Source organism: Habropoda laboriosa, unplaced genomic scaffold, assembly GCF_001263275.1.
Source record: "Habropoda laboriosa isolate 0110345459 unplaced genomic scaffold, ASM126327v1 scaffold84, whole genome shotgun sequence".
In the NCBI taxonomy this organism is placed as follows: domain Eukaryota; kingdom Metazoa; phylum Arthropoda; class Insecta; order Hymenoptera; family Apidae; genus Habropoda; species Habropoda laboriosa.
Window position 1 is genome coordinate 897137 of NW_017100202.1, and position 19749 is coordinate 916885.

A 19749-nucleotide genomic window follows, 5' to 3' on the forward strand; every position below is an offset into this window, starting at 1 on the left:
CGTGACAGTGAACGTGTTAATAAGTAAATGTTGTTCAAATTATATCGTGTTTGATATCATTTTCATCAGAAAAATCTCATCAACATGTTAAAAAAAATTCCAGATGAAGAAAAGCAAAATTAAAGAAATTATATTTTTCTATTATGATTTGTCGAGCCGTGAAATCTCGTAAAGGAAACCGACTGGTGTAGCGTTGCACGCTTGACGGACTGCGGGCGAAATAACGTGGGCGCAGCATTAACGCAAAACTAGGCGTAGGACCATCTATACTGTCACTTGTAGAATCCAAACTTACTGACTCTTGTAGAGAATTTACAGTACTTTGGATCACTCGGGTTATTATACTTCGTTTAATATCGGCGTACGAAAAAATGACAGAAAAAGAAACGAGACGTAAAACAAGCAATTATGACGGCAATGGAAAACTTTCGATGTAAATTAATCTTTCGCGGTGTACAAGCTGTTGAATGTAGAATTGTGTCGGGAATGTGTATTTCGTATCTGAAATTGTATCACCTGTAACGGAGAAACTGTAGAAATGATTATAAATGCAAATATTTTGGGGATACAAATTTATTAAACACTTTGCTACGTGTTTCTTATTATTTGTTTATGGTATGGAAGGGTGCAGCGATTTTCTTCGTATAATTGTCTTTTATCACAAATGATTATAAATGATAAGAGATATGAATTTTTTATGTCTTTTCCTTCGCAATTTTTATTGTTCTTTTGTGGTACAAATGTGTTTGGTGTTTTTATCAGTGAAAAGGATATTTTCATTAATTGTTTACCGATTTTAACGAAGAAATGAGTGTTCAAAAATTCCTGATTTCCATTACTAGTATATTTCGTTGACGTTAATAAAATTTCCATGGATAGCTATTTTATTGGCGAAAGAAATGTTAAGGGATGTTTCTTCATTTCCATCAATAGTTCGTCTATTTTATTGACGAAAGGGATGTTCAAAGATTCCTCATTTCCATCAATATTATAGCTATTTTAGTAATGGAAGGGATGATAAGAGATTCTTCATTTCCATCATTACTTTAGCTATTTTATTGACGAAAGGCCTGTTCAAAGATTCCTCATTTTTATTAATAATACAGCTATTTTATTGGCGGAAGGGGTGTTCAAAGATTCCTTATTTCCATCAATAGTTCGTCTATTTTATTGACGAAAGGGATGTTAAGATATTTCCTATTTCCATCAGTTCCATCGTCCACTAAAACCTCCAAACCGTCCACAATTTCCTCGTCACTTCGTTACAACAGCAAAAGGGTTAAATCGATCCCTCGAACAATCATTCCAACGTCCACCAGAAGCCGTCGAGCTACCATTGATGGCGCGTCGCGACGCCTGGGCGCTATCGACCACCGAAAGACAGCATATATCAGCGTCGTAGTTGTCAAAGTGGCATCAGTGTGGCGTGATATATGGTTTAGGAAGCATTTCGAGAGCCCCGGTCGATCTTGTATATTCGTCAGGTAGTAGGGATGAGGTGGCCGGTTACACACGCGCCCATATAATCTATGGTGTTAGATATTTCGGGAGCCGAAGAGTCGCTCCGAGTCCATAGCTATTTCCGAGTCCTCTCGAAACCGTGAGCGTTTTAGGTATCCCATCGAGCAAAACGAGCTCTCCGAAACTCCGCGAAGGATAAATTTAACCGCTTGGGTACCTTCCTTCGAGAGATCGCGCCACCATGAACGGGGGCCAACCGTCTCGTCTTCGTTACGCCACGAAAATAATTGCACGACACGCTTTAAAGATCCTCTCTCTCCTTTTCATAGATGAAACGTCTTGTTGAAAGAAACCAAACCCAGAGAGAGAGATGGAAAGGATTCGCAGAGAAAACGCACTTGTTGCGCACGATTATGCAATTCCCTCTCTTGGGATATGATCTTGTACGGTACTTGTTGCGTACACGTTGGCTCCAGGTATTTATAGGTGCATTTTTCCGAGGTGTGCTATTGACGTATAGGCATCGAGGTGATTTGTACGTTCGGAGAATTTTATGCAGGAACAGTCGTGAGGTTGGGTGAAGTTTGGTCGTGATTAGGTAATCCGAGGAAATAGAGAACACTGTGGAGAGATTTATCTCGGTGTGACCTACGGTGCTGTGAGTTCACTTAGACTCGGTCGAATAGATTTTCTTTGTAGATTTAGTTAGATAAGGTTATCGTTTTCTGGGCTATTATTTTAGAGTTTGTTGTAATTTCGATCTAACGTATTATTTATTTTAACATGGAATTTCTACTCATTTCTATTCTTTCATCCAAAAATTCTCACGTCTCCTCTACTTTATGCATGTAAACTGAAATGTCTATCTGTTGGTCCCTGTGTTTCTATTAACTACTAAACCCTTTGACTGATCTAGACAAAGTTTTGCACGGTCATTTTGTAGGAATCTGCAGGAAACACAAGCTACCATGAAATCTGTACAGTATAGTCTCTCTTCCCTGATTTCTACCCCTTGACACTTTTTGACAATTCAAGTTCCATGCATTATTATTAATTCTCGGTTTCTTTACGAATATATAAAATTGCAATCTGCCATAATTTTCCAGGAAAATTTATCTCCTTCATCACCCTTGCGTGCCAGATTCTCGATATTTGTAAGATTTTAGTTAGCGATTGGAGCGGCGATGCAGAAAATCTGGCAATCAAAATCGGTCGATTCTCTCTCTAAAGTTGCTGTTATACCAGATGAAAGAAACATGGGAATGAAACATCTGAAAACTGCAATGCATGTATTCGTAAGAATCTTCGATCGTTTCTCTGATTCACTATAACCACAGCCTAATACTTACACTTCTCTTCTCTTCTCTTCTCACGAACTACTAATTTCAAACGTCTACCTAACGCATGCAAAAAGAGAAAAACACTCCTCGCTCTTCATTGCCACGCACCGTAAAGAAACAGCGACTGTGTCCATCCACCTCCCATCGAGAGGATTTCCTTGGCTCGGCCGTGATAAGTCCTGAATCGCGGGCGAACGTGTCAGACTTGTACACGGTTCGTCCATGACACGCGGCATAGCCGTCGCGCAATTTAGCAATTTGTTTCGTGGCGGCGATCCGCGGCCTCATAGAGATATTATCTCGCGATGCGCGGATAAGGGTTGGCGTAATTTAGCAAACGCGGCTCACAGCGATCCTGCATCCTTCGACCTATCTTCCCTCTTCCTTCTTCTCTTCTTTCTTCGCGCTTTATGCACGTCACACGATCTTATCGTGGAAACACGCGATAATAGCGATACAACTGGTCCGTTCCATTACATCACGGTATTACCGGTTACAGTTACATCACGGCGTTATCGGTTACACGTCTCTCAAAGATATTCATTTGCATTTCCAGCGAATCGTTTCCCTCGCGATCCACGCGTCGAAATAATGACTCATTGTTTCCACGGCGAAACACCGCTGAAACGATCCTTCGTGAATGCCTGGGAGGTTAATTAACGTGTACTTGGTAATTTACAAATTGTCGGATCATTTCGGATGGCAATTAAGGTAACGCTGTTTAAATGCTGTAATTTTCGAGAGATGATTTACGCGATTTTTGATATTTTCTTGTGGCATTTTGAGCGAGGTTTCTTGGAGGAAGTGATAAGTTTGGGATAAGAGAATTTTTTTGAGGCTGGTAGTGATTTAATTAAGTTAAATTAGCGCGACAATTAAAGGAAAATCTCGTTGCTTAAGTAGTGTAATTTTCGAGAGATGATTTACGCGATTTTTGATATTTTTTTGTTGCTTTTTGAGCGAGGTTTCTTGGAGGAAGTGATAAGTGAGAATCTTTTTTGGAGATGGTAGTGATTGAGTTAAATGAAATTAGCGCGACAATTAAAGGAGAATTTAATCGTTTAAGTGGTGGCATTTTTGAGAGATGATTTATCTGATTTTTGGTATCTGTTGTTGCACTTTAATCGGAGTTTCCGAAGTAAGTGCATAAGAGAATTTTTTTTGAAGTTGTTAGTGAATATTATGAATGGTAGTTGGAGGAGAATTAACAAGTATCTTCCTGCAACAATATCTTACCAAGTGTCATAAAAGAACCGCGCAGTTGTAGTCACTGCATTTATCAGCTCTTTCCTCCACTTTTATGTAGCAGAGTATCTGTTTCGACCGTAAATCAACGTCAATTCTCAACATGCCCCTGTCAAATAAATTAATCAGTAAATACAGTGAACGATATTAGACGATAAAGAATCACGAAATATCTACATTGTACGTATACAATTTCATACACTTTCCGTACCTCGAGAAAACCAACATTTTCAGCAATACATCAAAGCAAAGAGGAAGAGTTATGTTAAAATCAAATTCTTCGATACTTTCATCTTTTCTAGAAACTACTTCTCCTTTAGTTACCACACAAATCAACGATCAATATTTCACGGTGATCTACGAAACGCACAGAGTATTATTAAAAAGTTTCACAAAATTTCACGAAAATGAAAGAAAAACATTCTTCGATGCTTTCACCTTTTCTAAAAAATGTTTCTCCTTTGATCACCTCGCGAATCATTTACTTGTCAGTGTCACATAGTGATCTACGAGACGCACGAAATATTTTCGACAATAGGATTAAAAAACTACTCTTTCAATTATCACCCGAATCGATAACTTATCAGTGTTACACGGTGATCTACGAAACGCCGAAAATATCAAAAAGTGGAATTTCTCGTTCCACGAAAATCAACGTTCAACACGATCACGCCGTATGTTAATTTCGTCGATGCACGTTGTCACAGCGAGGAAAAAGAAAGAAAGGGGAGAGACAGGCAGGTAGGTAGGTAGGTAGACGCAACAAAGGTTGTGGTGCTCACAAGTCGATCCAAGAGGATCTACCGTGGCATGGATCTGCTGTACGTTCCCGTGTAATCTAACAAACCGGTATTATACGAGACGGCGGGCGTGATCCTTCCTCCGCGCCCCTGCCTATATCGTACCTACGACCTTACGACACTGACTCCTGCCTCCGGAGGGACCGAGGAAAAAGAAAAAGATGGGAAATAAGGTGGACGGCCCAAAGACGGGACCCCATGGTGGCGGTACAGTCATCTTCAAGTACCCGCCTTCGATCGGGGGCCTCAGATAGAACACGAGCCTCGTCCTCGTTCCTACGTGAACCTTGTCTTCCCTTCCCTCTTTTCGATGTTAATTCGTCCCTTCTAACCTGATTGCCAACGCCCATTTTAATTCCAATCCTATAGATCACGTTGTTTCTTCCGCTGAGAGAGAAATGTTCCCATTGGCAAAGTTCGTATTACCTGTCTGAGAATATTTTTTAAATCGAGGATCGTGATTTCTTCTTTTTTATGGAATGGCTTAGAAAACAATTGTGTGAATTGGTAGGTTGCTTGTGGGTTAGTTTCTTTAGTTGGAACAATTATGAGAATGTTTTGTTTGTATTAGTTTATTGTATTTAGAGTGGTAGATTGAGATGTGAAGTAGATATGTTTTGTGATTTTTTTAGTAGATAGGTGTGCTGAAATGTGTATAATTTGTATGAAGTAATTGGTGATTTTATGAGTTCAAATTCTAGTTGGAGTTAAAGGTAGAGGTTAGTGTTGATGTGAGGAGATTTTTGTTACCTAACCATAAGCTGTGATATGAGTGTGACTTGGTATCATGTAAGGAGGAGTTGAAATTTATCCTTGATCCTAGCAATATCCTGTAACAAGTCGTGATATTAGGTAGAAATGTTATTAAAAATACAAGCTTGCACGAAATTCTATCTTATCCCTCCGATATGGTTACTGAAGTAGAATCACATGCATGGAATTCTATAGATCGAGTAAATTCGTATTCGTTAATTGAATCTGTACAGCAGTCAATTTGGGAATGATAGATTATCGATTCTTTTCTTCTCTAAAAAACCTAGCGCTCTTTTCTCTTCTATCTTGCAATAAAACTAATATACAAGAAACGAAAATGAAACTTTTAAAATTGTTAATTATTAATTTAAATGTTGAAACCAGAAATTGACACTCTTAGGTAGAAATAACCCAGGATTTCAAGACAGTCTTCTTCAGACTTTACGTTTCAAGAAAAGGAACTGAAACATTCAAATACTAATTTTCACATAAAAATTTTGATTTACTAATTTAAATATTGAAACCAGAAATTTCGAAATTTCCAAGATACAAATAACCCAGAATTTCAAGGTACTCCGAGACTTCAGACTTGACGTTTCAAATATACTCTCTCCACGCAATCCTAATTAACCATTTTAACGAAACAACAGAAAAATCCTCATCTTCAACAACAACGAACCCAAGCACACCATCTTGCAACGGTAAAGGCAGCCTTTATTCGCCTGTCGAGTGTCGAAGAATTCGATCCATCTGTGTCAGCGGTGCGCTAAGACTCGTCCGATTTCCGGGTTTCTTCTCGGCGAAATGCTCCTTAAGGAAGAGAGGCGGGAATCGCGCGATAAAAGCAGGCGAAGAGGGTCGCGTGAATCGAATTCACGCAAGGCTCGCGAGCTGCTCGTCCTAATTTCCGACCGCCGAATATGGCCGTGGTTCGGCGTGACCGGTTGCTCGCTCGTTTCGTCGTTCCTCTCGAGGGACACGCGCGCCCGCTCTTGGTACACGCGGCCTGCACGCGTGACTCTACGAGACCGCGTGCAATCCGACTCGCTGCAGGCCTCACTTTCACTCCGCGCCGCGGAATCCGTTTTCATTGTCATCGACGTCGCTAGCCGCGTGGAAACGCGCGCCGATTTTTCGCGACGCGCTCGAGCACACCGCGAAATTCGCCGAGTTCAAGGTTAACTCTGGCTGCTGGAGAACGCGCGACGAGCCCTTAACTCGAGTTGCACCTCTTCGAGATCAACGGCAGGCTTGGGTTTCTTGGATTTTGGCGTGTGAATGGTGGAGAAGGGATTTCGTGATTTAGGTTGAATCAAAGTCTCTCGAGTCTCGTGGATTTTGTTGTGCAAATTGTACGGAAGGGATTTTGTGATTTTGGTTGAACCAGAGTCCTCGAGTCATGTGGATTTTGTCGTATAAATGGTAGAGAAGAGGATCTTTCGGGTTTAACTCTAGTGCGTTCTTTCGTTTGACTGTACACTTGAGGTTTTTGGGTCTTTTTTGGCAATTTTTCAGCACGCCATGTGAACTGAGGTAATGAACTTTCGATGTAATGTTAAGGGAACATAAATTTGATAACAGCAGAAGTAATTAAAAAGATAAGAAGGCGATGGGTCAAAAAAGACCCGGAGACCGCTCTAGGGTTAAGGTGGTCCAGATGTTTGAAACTTGTCGACTTGTTATACAAACGGTAGGGAGGATGATTTTTTCGATTTAATTTGACGAAGCTGTATTTTGAGACTGGTGAAATTTCTTGTGTGAACGTTAGAGAGGGGAATCTTTTAGGTTCGAGTTGAACAAAATTCTTGAGATTTGTTGTGCAAAGGGTGGGTACAGGGGAGAATCTTTTAGGTGTAAGTTGAACGAGAGTCTTCACTCTCCTTCAGTTTGTTGAGAATTTTTTGGATTTAAGTTAGACGAGTGTCTTGAAATTCGTAGATTTTGTTGTAACGAGTAGTAAGGAGCAGAATTTTTAATGTTTAAATTGAACAAGATTTCTCCTCGCAGATTTTGTTGTAAAAATCCCAGAAAGAAGGACTTTTTAGCATTAAGACGAACGAAAGCTTCCTATACTTTATTTGACGATTCATAGAAAGGATTCTTCAGTTTCAAATGGGATGCAAAGTGAATCGTGCGTTTATTGCATTTCAAGAGTGGGAAAAATATGAGATTTTGAATTGAATATTTGATAAACAATCAGAAATCAACAAACTTAATCTTAAATAATTCTATTTGTATCAAGATTGTAATCACTTTTTAGCATTTGATCGTGTTCGAAATTTCCGAAATAAAATATACACAACGTTCAATTGTTCAATCAGCAAGCAAATATTTAATCCGTTAAGTACGTAAATGTACATACGTTTGCATAATTGAGCAACGTGCAATGCAAAACATCTTAATTAAGGGACAAGAAAATTCTCGTCGAAAGACTGCCACTAGTATCTATCTAAATTCATACGTCTTTACGCGAACTTTTTACCTAAATGATTTAACAAGAAAATTGATTGGTAACGTTAGCCTACCATCGTATTAAGAAACGTTATACTCGACTATCCTGTTTTAACGAACAACTTATAATACCACAACTACACGTTGTAAAGTATAAATTCTAGTAACTCAATATTCCTAACAGTTACACGAAATCTAATGCACGATACTATCACGTTTCCTATTTATTTCTTCCACTTGGATAAAAGTACGCAAACATTACCACTATATTAACTCCAATCAAGAGTATCGTTGAATCATACTCAGTTCCACGTGAAGAAAATCAATTTTCTCCCGAGAAGAGCAAACGTCCGCGAATAAATATAAATACACACGTATCAGCAGAATGCAATTCTCGTCGTTCGTTTCAATCAAACTAACACCATAAACAAACACCTAAAGGAGGGGGGGAAAAAAAGAAAAGAGAAATTCAACATGACAAGAAACAGCTCGTGGACACGTCACGGTGTTAAGTGTTTCCCGGCGCAGATATATATATATATTTTTCTTCTTTTTTTTTCGGCCGGTTTTTCGCACGATTCGAACGCGCCGATATTAAAACTCGTTTCGCGATAGTATCTTTGCCAGGGTATCTCGATCGGGCGGCTCGTCGTGTCCGCTGGCATGCCAACGCCTTTAAGAGAAATTGCCGTGGTTTGTCGAAGAGTTAGTCCCGTGCTAGCTGTGGTGAACTGCCTCCTCTCCTGCGTGTTTCTCTCTGTTGAAATCTCTTTCTTGCGCTGGTTCGTTCGCGCGTATATACGTCACGTATTTCGCTCGAGTAACGCCATCCGTGTCTGCGCGCGTGACAAGAGTCGGAGAACACGTAACACGAGTTTTCCGTGATGATTTCCTTTGTAATTTCACGGTTCGTCGTGGTTTCCTGTTAGAGTTATCGTCTTTCCGTGAGAAATTTTGAAGAAGATGCTGCATGATTGCGGGAATCAGTTTTGCAGCGGAAAATATCGCTTGAGTTGATTAGCGAGGATTTTCCGCAATAATTTCCCTCGCATTCAGATTATTTTTCACAGGTTTTATTACAGTTATCATCTTTCCGCGAGAAATTTTTGAGAGGATCGATCGTTGCGGCGGAAGTTAATTTTTCAGCGGGAAATATCGCTTAAGTTGATTAGTGAGAATTTTCCACGATGATTTTCTTTGCACTCCAACTATTTTTCACGATTCATCGCGATTTTTTACCACAGTTATAATTTTTACACGAAAAACTTTTGAGAAGATCGATCGCTGCGGCGAAAATTAATTTTCCAGTGGAAAATATCGCTTATGTTGATTAGTGAGGATTTTTTGCGATAATTTCCGTTGCATTTGGATTACTTTTCACGGTTTTTATTACAGTTATCATATTTTCGCTAGAAATTTTGAAGAAGATGCGGAAATTAATTTTCCGGTGGAAAATATCGCTTAAGTTGATTAGTGATAATTTTTCACAATGATTTTCTTTGCATTTTAGATTATTTTTCACACGGTTTACCACTATTTCCATCACAGTAATCATCTTTTCGCGAAAGATCTTCGAGAAGATCGATGGAAATCACTTTTCCACTGGAAAATATCGCTCGCGTTGCTTAGTAAAGATTTTCCGCGGTGATTTCCCTAGCATTCGGATTATTTTTCACGATTTTTAACCACAGTTATCATCTTTCGACGAGAAATTTTTGAGAAGATCGATCGTTGCTGCAGAAATCACTTTTGCCGTGGAATGCATCGCTTAAGTTGATTAGTAAGGATAGCTCGGCTTATGCCTCGCGACTCGAGCAATTTGTTTCGTGTTTTCGCGCGCGAACCAGACGAGAGGCGTTCTTCCGTGATGGATTATACCACGGGGGATGCGTTTCTCGTCAGTGTTCGCAGGTAATCGGCAATTATGGGCGTTTAGCGGGTTGAATTAATTATCTGATCGTGCACGGCATCGCTGGCAGAGATGGACGTGTTACACTGGTGAATTATTCTTACGGTGTGGCGGTTCATTGAGTTTTCGAGTACAGTTGTATCGTGCTTGTATTTTCTTCCATGCAAATTTCAAGTAGGCATTTAGGGATGGAGGTTGTACTTATTGTTAAACGTAGGATAATTAAATTGTTGCAAGGTAATTAAAAGATGAGTGTAATTATATTGTTACAGGATAATTGAAGGGTTTCATACTACACCGTTGCAAGTGCCAAATATTCAGGAATTGAGATAATAATTTTTTATTCTTCGAAAAATTATTTTGTACCGACAAATGCTGAAAATACTCATTTCTACATTAGACGATAGCAACAATTGTATGATAGTTAAGTATAGTAGGTTTCTTCATTTTTCACATCTCCTGAAAATTTTGGTCCTTTCAATATTGTGATCTGGAACTCTTTAATTGAGAAGTTTCGAATTTTTCAAAATTAGTAAAAAAATAGTCGAATTCGTATTTTCGTTGTATTTCCCTGCTCAATCAAAGTTCATAGCAGTTAAAAAGAATTATTGCATGTATATCAGCAGTCGTAAGCTAAACAAAAAAAAAAAAAAACACATATACGATAAACAATGAGGTTTCTAATTGGACTTACTTGTCAGTCGTCTAAAAGAAGCACTGTGAACGAAACGTTTACTCGAAGCATATTCAGCCGGAGGTGTCCCATTTTCTTTCGATTATCCACGTGTATGCCCGAAGATTTGGTCGCAGGAACGACAGAAAAAAAGCAAAAGGAAGATAGAAATATTGCCGCTGACGGATGGCAGTAGGAGAGACGAGGTCGGTCCAGACGAAAGTTTGGCAGGCTGCCAAAGATGAAAATGGAAGCATATCTCGGCTTTCTGTGGCCCAACTGCCGGGTCGACGAACCCAGCACCGATCTCTCTAGTTTCTACGCTCCCTTTCTCTCTCTCTTTCTCCGTTTCTCGTTCCAGAAAGGGTTAACCCTCTTTCCTCTTTCTCCCTCTCTATCTCTCTCTTCTCGATTTTGCCCGCGAGGAGCTCACAGTTAGATTTAGAAGCATCCCCGGCCGCTCCGGAAATCCGTCGTCGCTTTCATTCCGGCTGCTTTTTCACCAATGACGCCTCAATGATTTATCCACCCCATGAATGATTTATCTCGCCGGTGGATGAGATTGCTGGAAAATTCGATGAACGTAAAACTACTTCAATTATTTCAAATTTTCCTATTTTTCTAAGATACTGTAAGAGCTTAATACTGTAGAAACGAGTTGATAAAATTCTTCGAAAATCGATCAAAATTCAATACCAAAATTTGAAATAAACAATACTATATTTTTCATATTTCAAATTTTCCGATTTTTCAGAGTTCAATACTACAGAAACGAGTTAATAAAATTCAATACCCAAATTTTAAGCTGGTGAAAAAGTGATCGAACCAGAAAATAAAAAAAAAATATGAATAGTAATTTTTTTTACATTGCGCAAGGTGTATTCGGTGAATTCTACAAACATAGAAGATTCAATAATTGCAGCTAGAACGAACCAGCAGCAATGGCGAAGGAAACGTAATGGCGGTCGGTGTTTCAACTTCTGCTCCGTGTCCGAGTTCCCCGTTTTTACCACTGAAGTTCTATCTAATTTCAAGGCGAGAAAGATAAAGTACAATTACGCGTGTGCACCGTAAACGTAATTAGGGTTCTACTCGAGCCGGTTAATAAGCAAGAGAGGCACCATCGTAAATCCTTTGTATCGGTGTCCTCAGCCAAGGGGCACGCCTTCCATTGCTCCTCCACTTTACAAACCTTTTAATTTATCGACAGATCTAACGTTTGCACGTCTCTTTCTTTCAACTCCCTGTATTGTGCTCGATATTAATTACGTCGATTACGGTTGCCGAGTGCAACGAATATGGGGTAAGAAACGGTAAATTAATATTTTCTTACAATTGTGTAAGAAGAAGATTTATACGTTTGTTAATTCTTTTAATACTACGGTAATTTCCTTCAAATAATAAAATAATTCTTAATTATGGCAATATGAACGAACACCTTGTTTCGTTTGAATCTATTTACATTTTCTTTCCGAGTGGCAGAAATGTTCTTCACGATGATAAAATCAAATCTTTCCTTTGTTTTGGTAAATTGATAGGGGAACACCGTGGTGCGGTATAAATTATTACTAATTACCGGTGCTAGCAGGTTTATGCATTTCCTCCTACGCGAAAGAAACGGAATTAATTTTATTTACGTCTCAAAAGAGATAGAGTTAATTTTATTTAAGTCCAAAGAAAATAGGATTAATTTTATCTAAGTCTCGAAAGAAGCAGAATGAATTTTATTTCTCGATTTAATTTAGTCGAATCGGTCCTCACTTTGCTGAATAACGAATATAAATTACAAATGAATTGACAATTCAAAATCCATCGTTGAACGAGTCGCGATCGAATCGCAGTATACGATACGTTGTCGAGAAGGGAGCGTTTTCGCCCAAGTGTGCAAATGTAAAAATAACGAAGTGAATATAAAAATGTGTCCCCTTTGAAATTTAATCTGCGAGAATGAAGACGATGCAAATGTTGAACTTGAGCAAGAAAAAGAGAGGGAACGTGGGCGACACGGGTAGAATTCTTCGGTGAAGAGAGTTGGCGATCGCGCGTAAACGAAGGATTTAGAATGACGCGACGACGATTCGCTACAAATAAACTCGCGGAGTACGAGCAGGGATGTGATGTCACCATCGAACGAGTACCAATGTCGTTTGCGCGTAATAAAATTTCGCGGCTAGACACGAGCTCACGTAAGATACTTTATCTGCACGTTCCCCATCGAGTGGAAAGTTCTCTCGGCGCGTCGGCATTTTTCTCTTTTCCCGTTGATATTTGCGGAAGGTAGCTGGGTGACTTTTAGCCGTCGAGTTTCACGAAGAAAGCTGCCTCTTCCTGTTTAAAATTCAGATACAAGTAGGAATTTAGGCTTTCCAACGTTCGATAGCGAAATTGTCATTTTTACTTTACATCGTGAATATTTTATTCTGTCACCCAACAAATCGAGTTTTCGGTGAAAACTTAGAAATTAAAGAAATTTTCAACAAATTTTTGTCGACCCATTCAAACCCATAGAAAATTGATAGCAAATTTAATATTAACGAAAAATTGCTAAATAATTCGAAAATTCTGTCTAGTGGAGTATTTTTGAGTATTCGCAAATATGTTATATTGTTTATTTTTACTTTGGTAATTTTCGAGATTTTAAAATTCTCTCTGTTTTAAAAATATTTAATATTTTTCATTTTCCCTTCGGTAATTTTCGAGACAAAAAGATCGATATTAAAGGTAGAAAGTAATGGAACTCTCGTGCATCTCGTATGGCAAATAGCTTCGATCTAACGATACATCGATGCACTTTACAATCACAGTAATCGTGCAAATAAAGTGTATATCATTTTCCTACGCACACGTGTTAATTATTTCCAACTAAATACACCTTTGACCATGCTTAACGAGCAACGATCATTCTAACGCTTTCGTAACTATTTGAACGATTCTAAGAATAACATTATCCATAAGAAATCGAAATTATGTAATCTTACGAAGATAGATCGTTTCGATGGTTAAAAATTTTTTTACCGTCTCTTCTCTTTTCTTCGTTGATATTACGACAAATTATGCTACGACGCTTAAAGAAACAAATCTAGCCGTTGTATTTTTAACGACGCCTGTCGAGCACGAGTCTCGAACTTCACTATTTTTAATGCGGCACAGTTCGTCATATCGAGAACTACTGGTCTTCTTTTTTTTTTTTGATCAGCATTACGTTCAACGGCAATAAAAGTGTCGTCGATACGTCCTCGTTGGATTAAAACTATCTCGATCGTATTGATACACTACTATCGACGTGCCGCGAAAGTGTTACAATTACCGGTCGTTTATCCGATCGACGATGCATTCGATTAGAAATCATTGACATTCGCGCGTCGATCGATCGATCGCGTTCACGTAAATCGCGGTGATTAATCTCAAGTGTATGATTGACCGTACTTAAAGCTTCCATAATTCTTCATTTTCATGCGATTACCGCTCGAGACGTATAAAGAAACGACAATAGGAAGCAATTTTCGACATTTGCAATTCAGAAATTTTAATAGGGACTGATTAACGATAATCGTGTGGTTGGAAATTAGAAAAATGGGACGATGGAGAAATTTAGATGGAATGATTGTGATAAGGAGAAATTGGGAGACAGAGAAATTTGGGTGGAGTGATTGTGATAATGAAAAATTGGGAGATAGAGTCTAGGTGGAATGATTGTGATAATGAAAAATTGGGAGACAGAGAAATTTGGGTGGAATGATTGTGATAATGAAAAATTGGGAGACAGAGAAATTTAGATGGAAAAATTGGAAGATGGAGGAATTTAGGTGGAAAAATTGTAAGATAGAGAAATTTAGGTGGAACGATTGTGATAATGAAAAATTGGAAGATACAGAAATTTAGATGATATCTACTGATTCTTATCACAAAGTTTATCGATCTGAGGGACTCTTAAATTTATATTCGAATATATCTTCATTTGTCCTGTTTTACAAGAAGGGAACGAAGGTTAAATACAACATTAAGATACAGAAATTTAGATGATATCTACTGATTCTTATCGCAAAGTTTATCGATCTGAGGGACTCTTAAATTTATATTCGAATATATCTTCATTTGTCCTGTTTTACAAGAAGGGAACGAAGGTTAAATACAACATTTTGACAATGAAAGTATAGATTTTCAATCTCTATATCTTCCACTACGAATGAAAAAAAGTTCTAGAGTCCCAAATCATAAAAGAAATATATATCGATCGCTAGGACTGTGAAATTTACATTCAAACTTTCCTCCATTCGCACTTTTTCACGAGAAGAATACAAGGATTAAGTATAAAATTTCGAAACAATACGAAAATTTCAAATCTCCAATAAAAAGAAAACAATTCCACAATTCCAAATCATAAAAAATATATAAACGCATATCATACACCATTAGCCTCTGTTATCACATACTTTTCTCTCAGCAGTAAAAACGAAACGTGCTTTCGATTCCATAAATAGCCTAATTTGCATAGAGACAGACACACGAAGACACGAAGAACTCCAGGTTCAGCTACTAAACCGTATTCCAACGATCTCTTTCGCGATACAAAAGTCGTCGTTCTACTTTTCAAGTAGCTCATCCATTATAATTGTTCCAAACTCGTCGATCTTTCGTACCGGTTTTTTTTTTTCGCGCGATTAACGACACGGTTGTTCGTCCGTCGTTTCCTTATCTGTCCGTTCGTTAACCCGTCGTTTAATGTTTACACGGTTGCAAACGTCGCTGGGCTATTTTCACGTGCGAGAAACGCGGAAATTTACGATCGCCGGAGGTTCGAACGAAGAGATCGATCCTCTGCCGTGCACGGCCGCCACCTCGGAGGTCCCTCGCGGAGGGAAGTAAAAATTGGGTCGATGGTATTTCAACCTGGTTGTGTAAACAAACGTCGTCGAGATGGTTTCTGGATGCTCGTTTACGTTTCGTCTCGATTTCAAATAGATCGGAAGGAACAAAAGGACGATTTTCACCGTTTTGCACGCGTCGCGGAAATTCTTTGGGGAATCTCTGTGCCCGCTTCTGCGACCGATTTAGCGAGGAAACTCGTAGGATAATTCGTGTTTCATCTGGATTCAACGGATTCCTGTTTCGTTTCTTAGGAGAATTTACGTTGTTTGCACGTGAAATTGGAACACAGTCCAAGTATTATTCGTAAAAACTATCGGTAATACGTGTAATTCGCGTAACTGTCGGGATACGTTGGCCAGAAGAACCTGCTGCAACTGTAATTACACCGTTGTACTTTCTTTATCTTGATCGAATTGAAACATCTTAATGATACAGTGTGGTAATAACAGCTTTGGGAATAATCATTTCGTAAAATAGTATTTTAAATATTTACCATACCTGCTTTTTACTAATTTCAGAGTAAAAGAACCTTCGTAAGAAATATTAATCATCAAGTATACCACGTCCTGTGGAAGCTAAGGTTTCTAAACAGGATAAACGTAATTTTCTGAGAGAAAAGAATGGCATAAAGGCATTTTTGCTGAAACTTGATAAATATAAGTGGGGTAGTTGGTGGATAAAATGAAAGGAAAGGCGGGAAAGTGTTTTACTTTTCTTGGAAAATGAATCGGTGGAAGGAAAAAGATTACGAAGGATACGAGAGTGCACTTTTATCCTCTTTCATTTTTTTCCCCTCTTCAATTATCTTTTAAGTAGGTAAAAAAGAAATTGTTGCTTATTCAGGTTCTGTAACGTTCGAACGAGGTCATTTTAGAAGTGAATAAAGTACTCACTCTCGTCCCCATTTTCCGATTCGATCTGCGATGGCTAGCCCGTTTCCAGATGATCTTGTATGAGATTTCCTAAAATGGTAATGACGACTCGTTTAGTATTGCGCATCTCGGGGTATGATCGTTGCCTTTTACGAGCTTTACGATAGAAAATTGCTAGTAAATATTATCGCGAGTACTACAGACCCTCCGTTTGTTCCTTATTATCGAAACGCGCTAATGAACTTTCTGCTCTTTTTCGTTCTGTTTGCCCCTCATTTAGAGCGGAGAATGGCTGAGGCTGAAGGTTCTGGAGGTCCAACCAGAATTAACGAAGCTCGGTGCCACGGTGGAGGAGGCCACCGAGCTCTCGAGCGCACACGACGAAGTTCTGCTTCGATTGCAGGTACATTAAATTGATTTGATCAGTCATCAACCCATTTTTCTTGAAATTTCGAGTTATCGTGTAATTTTAATTCAATTTCAATATAAAAGAAAATAATTTTCTGGTACAAAAGAATTACTGTCAGCTTACACAAATTATTTTCTGAAGAAAACTGAAATTTCGAACTTTGAAACTTTTTTACTCTTCCTTGAGTTTTCTATAATCAAAAATCATAAAAATTATGGAGAACGATTTAATATAAATTTCTCAAGATTCTCCGCAGAATTTTCTTCTTATTTCTTTTTCAAATAACTAGCATGTTATTTGCAAAAGTATTTATATTATTTGAGAGCTCGTTCGATCCACTCAGTTCCTTTTAGTACTCTTTTCAAAAAGAGGTTCAAGTGTGAATATTTTCTCTGAAGTATTTTATTTTTACACAGGCGAATGTGAAATTTCGCCCGCGTTAAATCCTAAAGCAAAATTCGCTAGATACGTGATCAGTCGAATCAGATTGGACGCAGGAAGGTGTAATTGAAAGTGTACATAATTATTTCCTTTGAATTTTCAACGCAAGAGCAAACAGAGCCCCGTGGAGGAGTTGCTCCGGCAGGCTGATCAGTTGATTTCGAACCAGAGGCCAAGAGCGGAAGTGTATGCCGCTATGGCGGAAACGTTGGGCCAAGCATGGCGCGACGTGAACGAGCTTCTGGAACGTCGAAAACAGATCCTCGACTGCAATGTGCTGTTCCAATGGTACGTGAATCTACGTAATCAATGAAAATAAATTCACACACATACACTTCCACCAAATTCACTCGTACTATGCTACAAAACTTTTTTATTCGTTTAGTTGTTAATACTGAATGAATTTTTATTAACTAACGCAAAAGGAAAAGGTGCGAAAATACGTTTATTAAATAATTGGGTAATTAGGCTTAGTAAATTTTGAAACATAGTGAATTAGACTGAGTAAACTTTTAATCTTAGTAAACTTTGAATCTTAGTAAATTAGACTTAGTAAACTTTCAAACTTAGTAAACTTTGAAACTTAGTAAACTAGATAATTAGTAAACTTTGAAACTTAGTAAATTAGATAATTAGTAAACTTTGAAACTTAGTAAACTAGATAATTAGTAAACTTTGAAACTTAGTAAACTAGATAATTAGTAAACTTTGAAACTTAGTAAACTAGATAATTAGTAAACTTTGAAACTTAGTAATCTTAGTAAACTGGACTTGGTAAACTTTGAATCTTAGTAAATTAGACTTAATAAACTTTTAATCTTAGCAAACTGGACTTGGTAAACTTTGAAACTTGGTAAACTTTGAAACTTAGTAAATTAGACTTAGTAAACTTTAAAACTTAGTAAACTTTGAAACTTAGTAAACTAGATAATTAGTAAACTTTGAAACTTAGTAAATTAGATTTAGTAAACTTTGAATCTTAGTAAATTAGACTTAGTAAACTTTTAATCTTAGCAAACTGGACTTGGTAAACTTTGAAACTTAGTAAACTTTGAAACTTAGTAAACTTTGAAACTTAGTAAACTAGACTTAGTAAACTTTGAAACTTAGTAAACTAGATAATTAGTAAGTTTCATTCTTTAATTATTATTAACAGATTTACTCACACTTTGTATAGTTTTTTAGAATACAAGTGTTTCTTTTAGAAATCAATAATTTTTTTTTTCTTTCAGAAGAAAGTCAGTTTGGTTAAAAAAAAAAATGCTTGTTAGCTTACACTAATGAGAATCTACGCGATTAGGCAGTAAATTTAGCCGCAGGCAAATTTTTTCTTGCCTCAGTTTGCCCATGTACGACGTTCACGATTTCCTTATTGCGTTCAGTTTCGACGTTCAGAATTTTTTTCCAGCTACAATTAAGAGTCCTGTTTTCCCCGAGTGGTATTTGCCTGCTTTCTGGCCATATTCGAAGTTCCAGCTTCCTTATGGCGTTTAGCCTCAATTGTAACGTTCGTATGGTGTAATGTAGACATAATCTCGTGATCTGACCTCAACGTTTGCTATTACTGAATACGAGGTGTCTCGTGTGTCGTGTTGAATATCATCTAAATTGGTATTATTTTTACGTGAAATGTCACCTAAATAGGTAATACTATAATGGCATAAATCACTCATTAAATATCGTCGTTTCAATTTTTTCAGAATTCGAGTTAAATACCTAATTTTCTCTAAGATTTAATCTAAATTAATACGTGGTGAAATTGTGCAAGTGTAGCAATAATAATAGTATAAATTCCATGGTCGATGAGTAAAATTAATGCAAAGGTGATTTCACGTTAATTAACAAAATTTAGAAAAATTAAGATTTTTACCGAAGAATTTTACTAAAATTAAGACTTTCACTGGAAAATTTTACTAAATTATGTCTTTCGCTGAAATATTTTACTAAATTAAGAGTTTCACTGAAAAATTTTGCTGAATCAAGACTTTCACTGAACAATTTGACTAAATTCATTTTACTGAATTAATTTTCTTGAAAAATCGACTTTTCTTAGTTTCACACTTTTACCACTGAAGCGACCATATATGACATTTTACTGAACTAAAAAAGTGTACTTAAACAGATAAGGATACTTTTAACGTTCTCTAGTCGAGCGGAGGAGTGTCGAGAAAGCATGAGAGCCCTCGAAATGGCTTGCAACGACACGTTGCTACCAATCGAGATCGAGGCGGTGAAGAACTTCCTGTCGAAGATCCACGATCTTCGAAAGAATATGCTAGAGTCCTTGATGGGAGCGTTGCAAGAAGGAAAGAACCTATTGGACCGTTTGAAAGAAATCGCGAACGAAGGCACCTTGGATTCGAGACCGGACAAAATCAAGCTCGAAGCTGATCACGGTGAGCGGGTGTAATTAATGTTTCCGTTGGAAAAACGGTTAATTATATCCAATGTCGTTGTTTTCTTCGCCAGTTGCCTTTCGCTTTTAATCGATGACATAACTGATGTGCTCCTTTCGCTCCCTTTCGG

General features: G+C 37.9%; 1 protein-coding gene across 1 annotated transcript in view; it reads left to right on the forward strand.

Annotated features, from left to right (window-relative positions):
* Positions 1–19749, forward strand: part of LOC108570438 (titin) — a 76032-nt gene that overhangs the window by 22518 nt on the left and 33765 nt on the right. The window contains exons 14-16 of the mRNA XM_017932298.1: positions 16654–16776; positions 17333–17511; positions 19372–19619. Of these exons, the coding sequence (XP_017787787.1) occupies positions 16654–16776; positions 17333–17511; positions 19372–19619 (550 nt within the window). The remainder of the gene's footprint in view (positions 1–16653; positions 16777–17332; positions 17512–19371; positions 19620–19749) is intronic.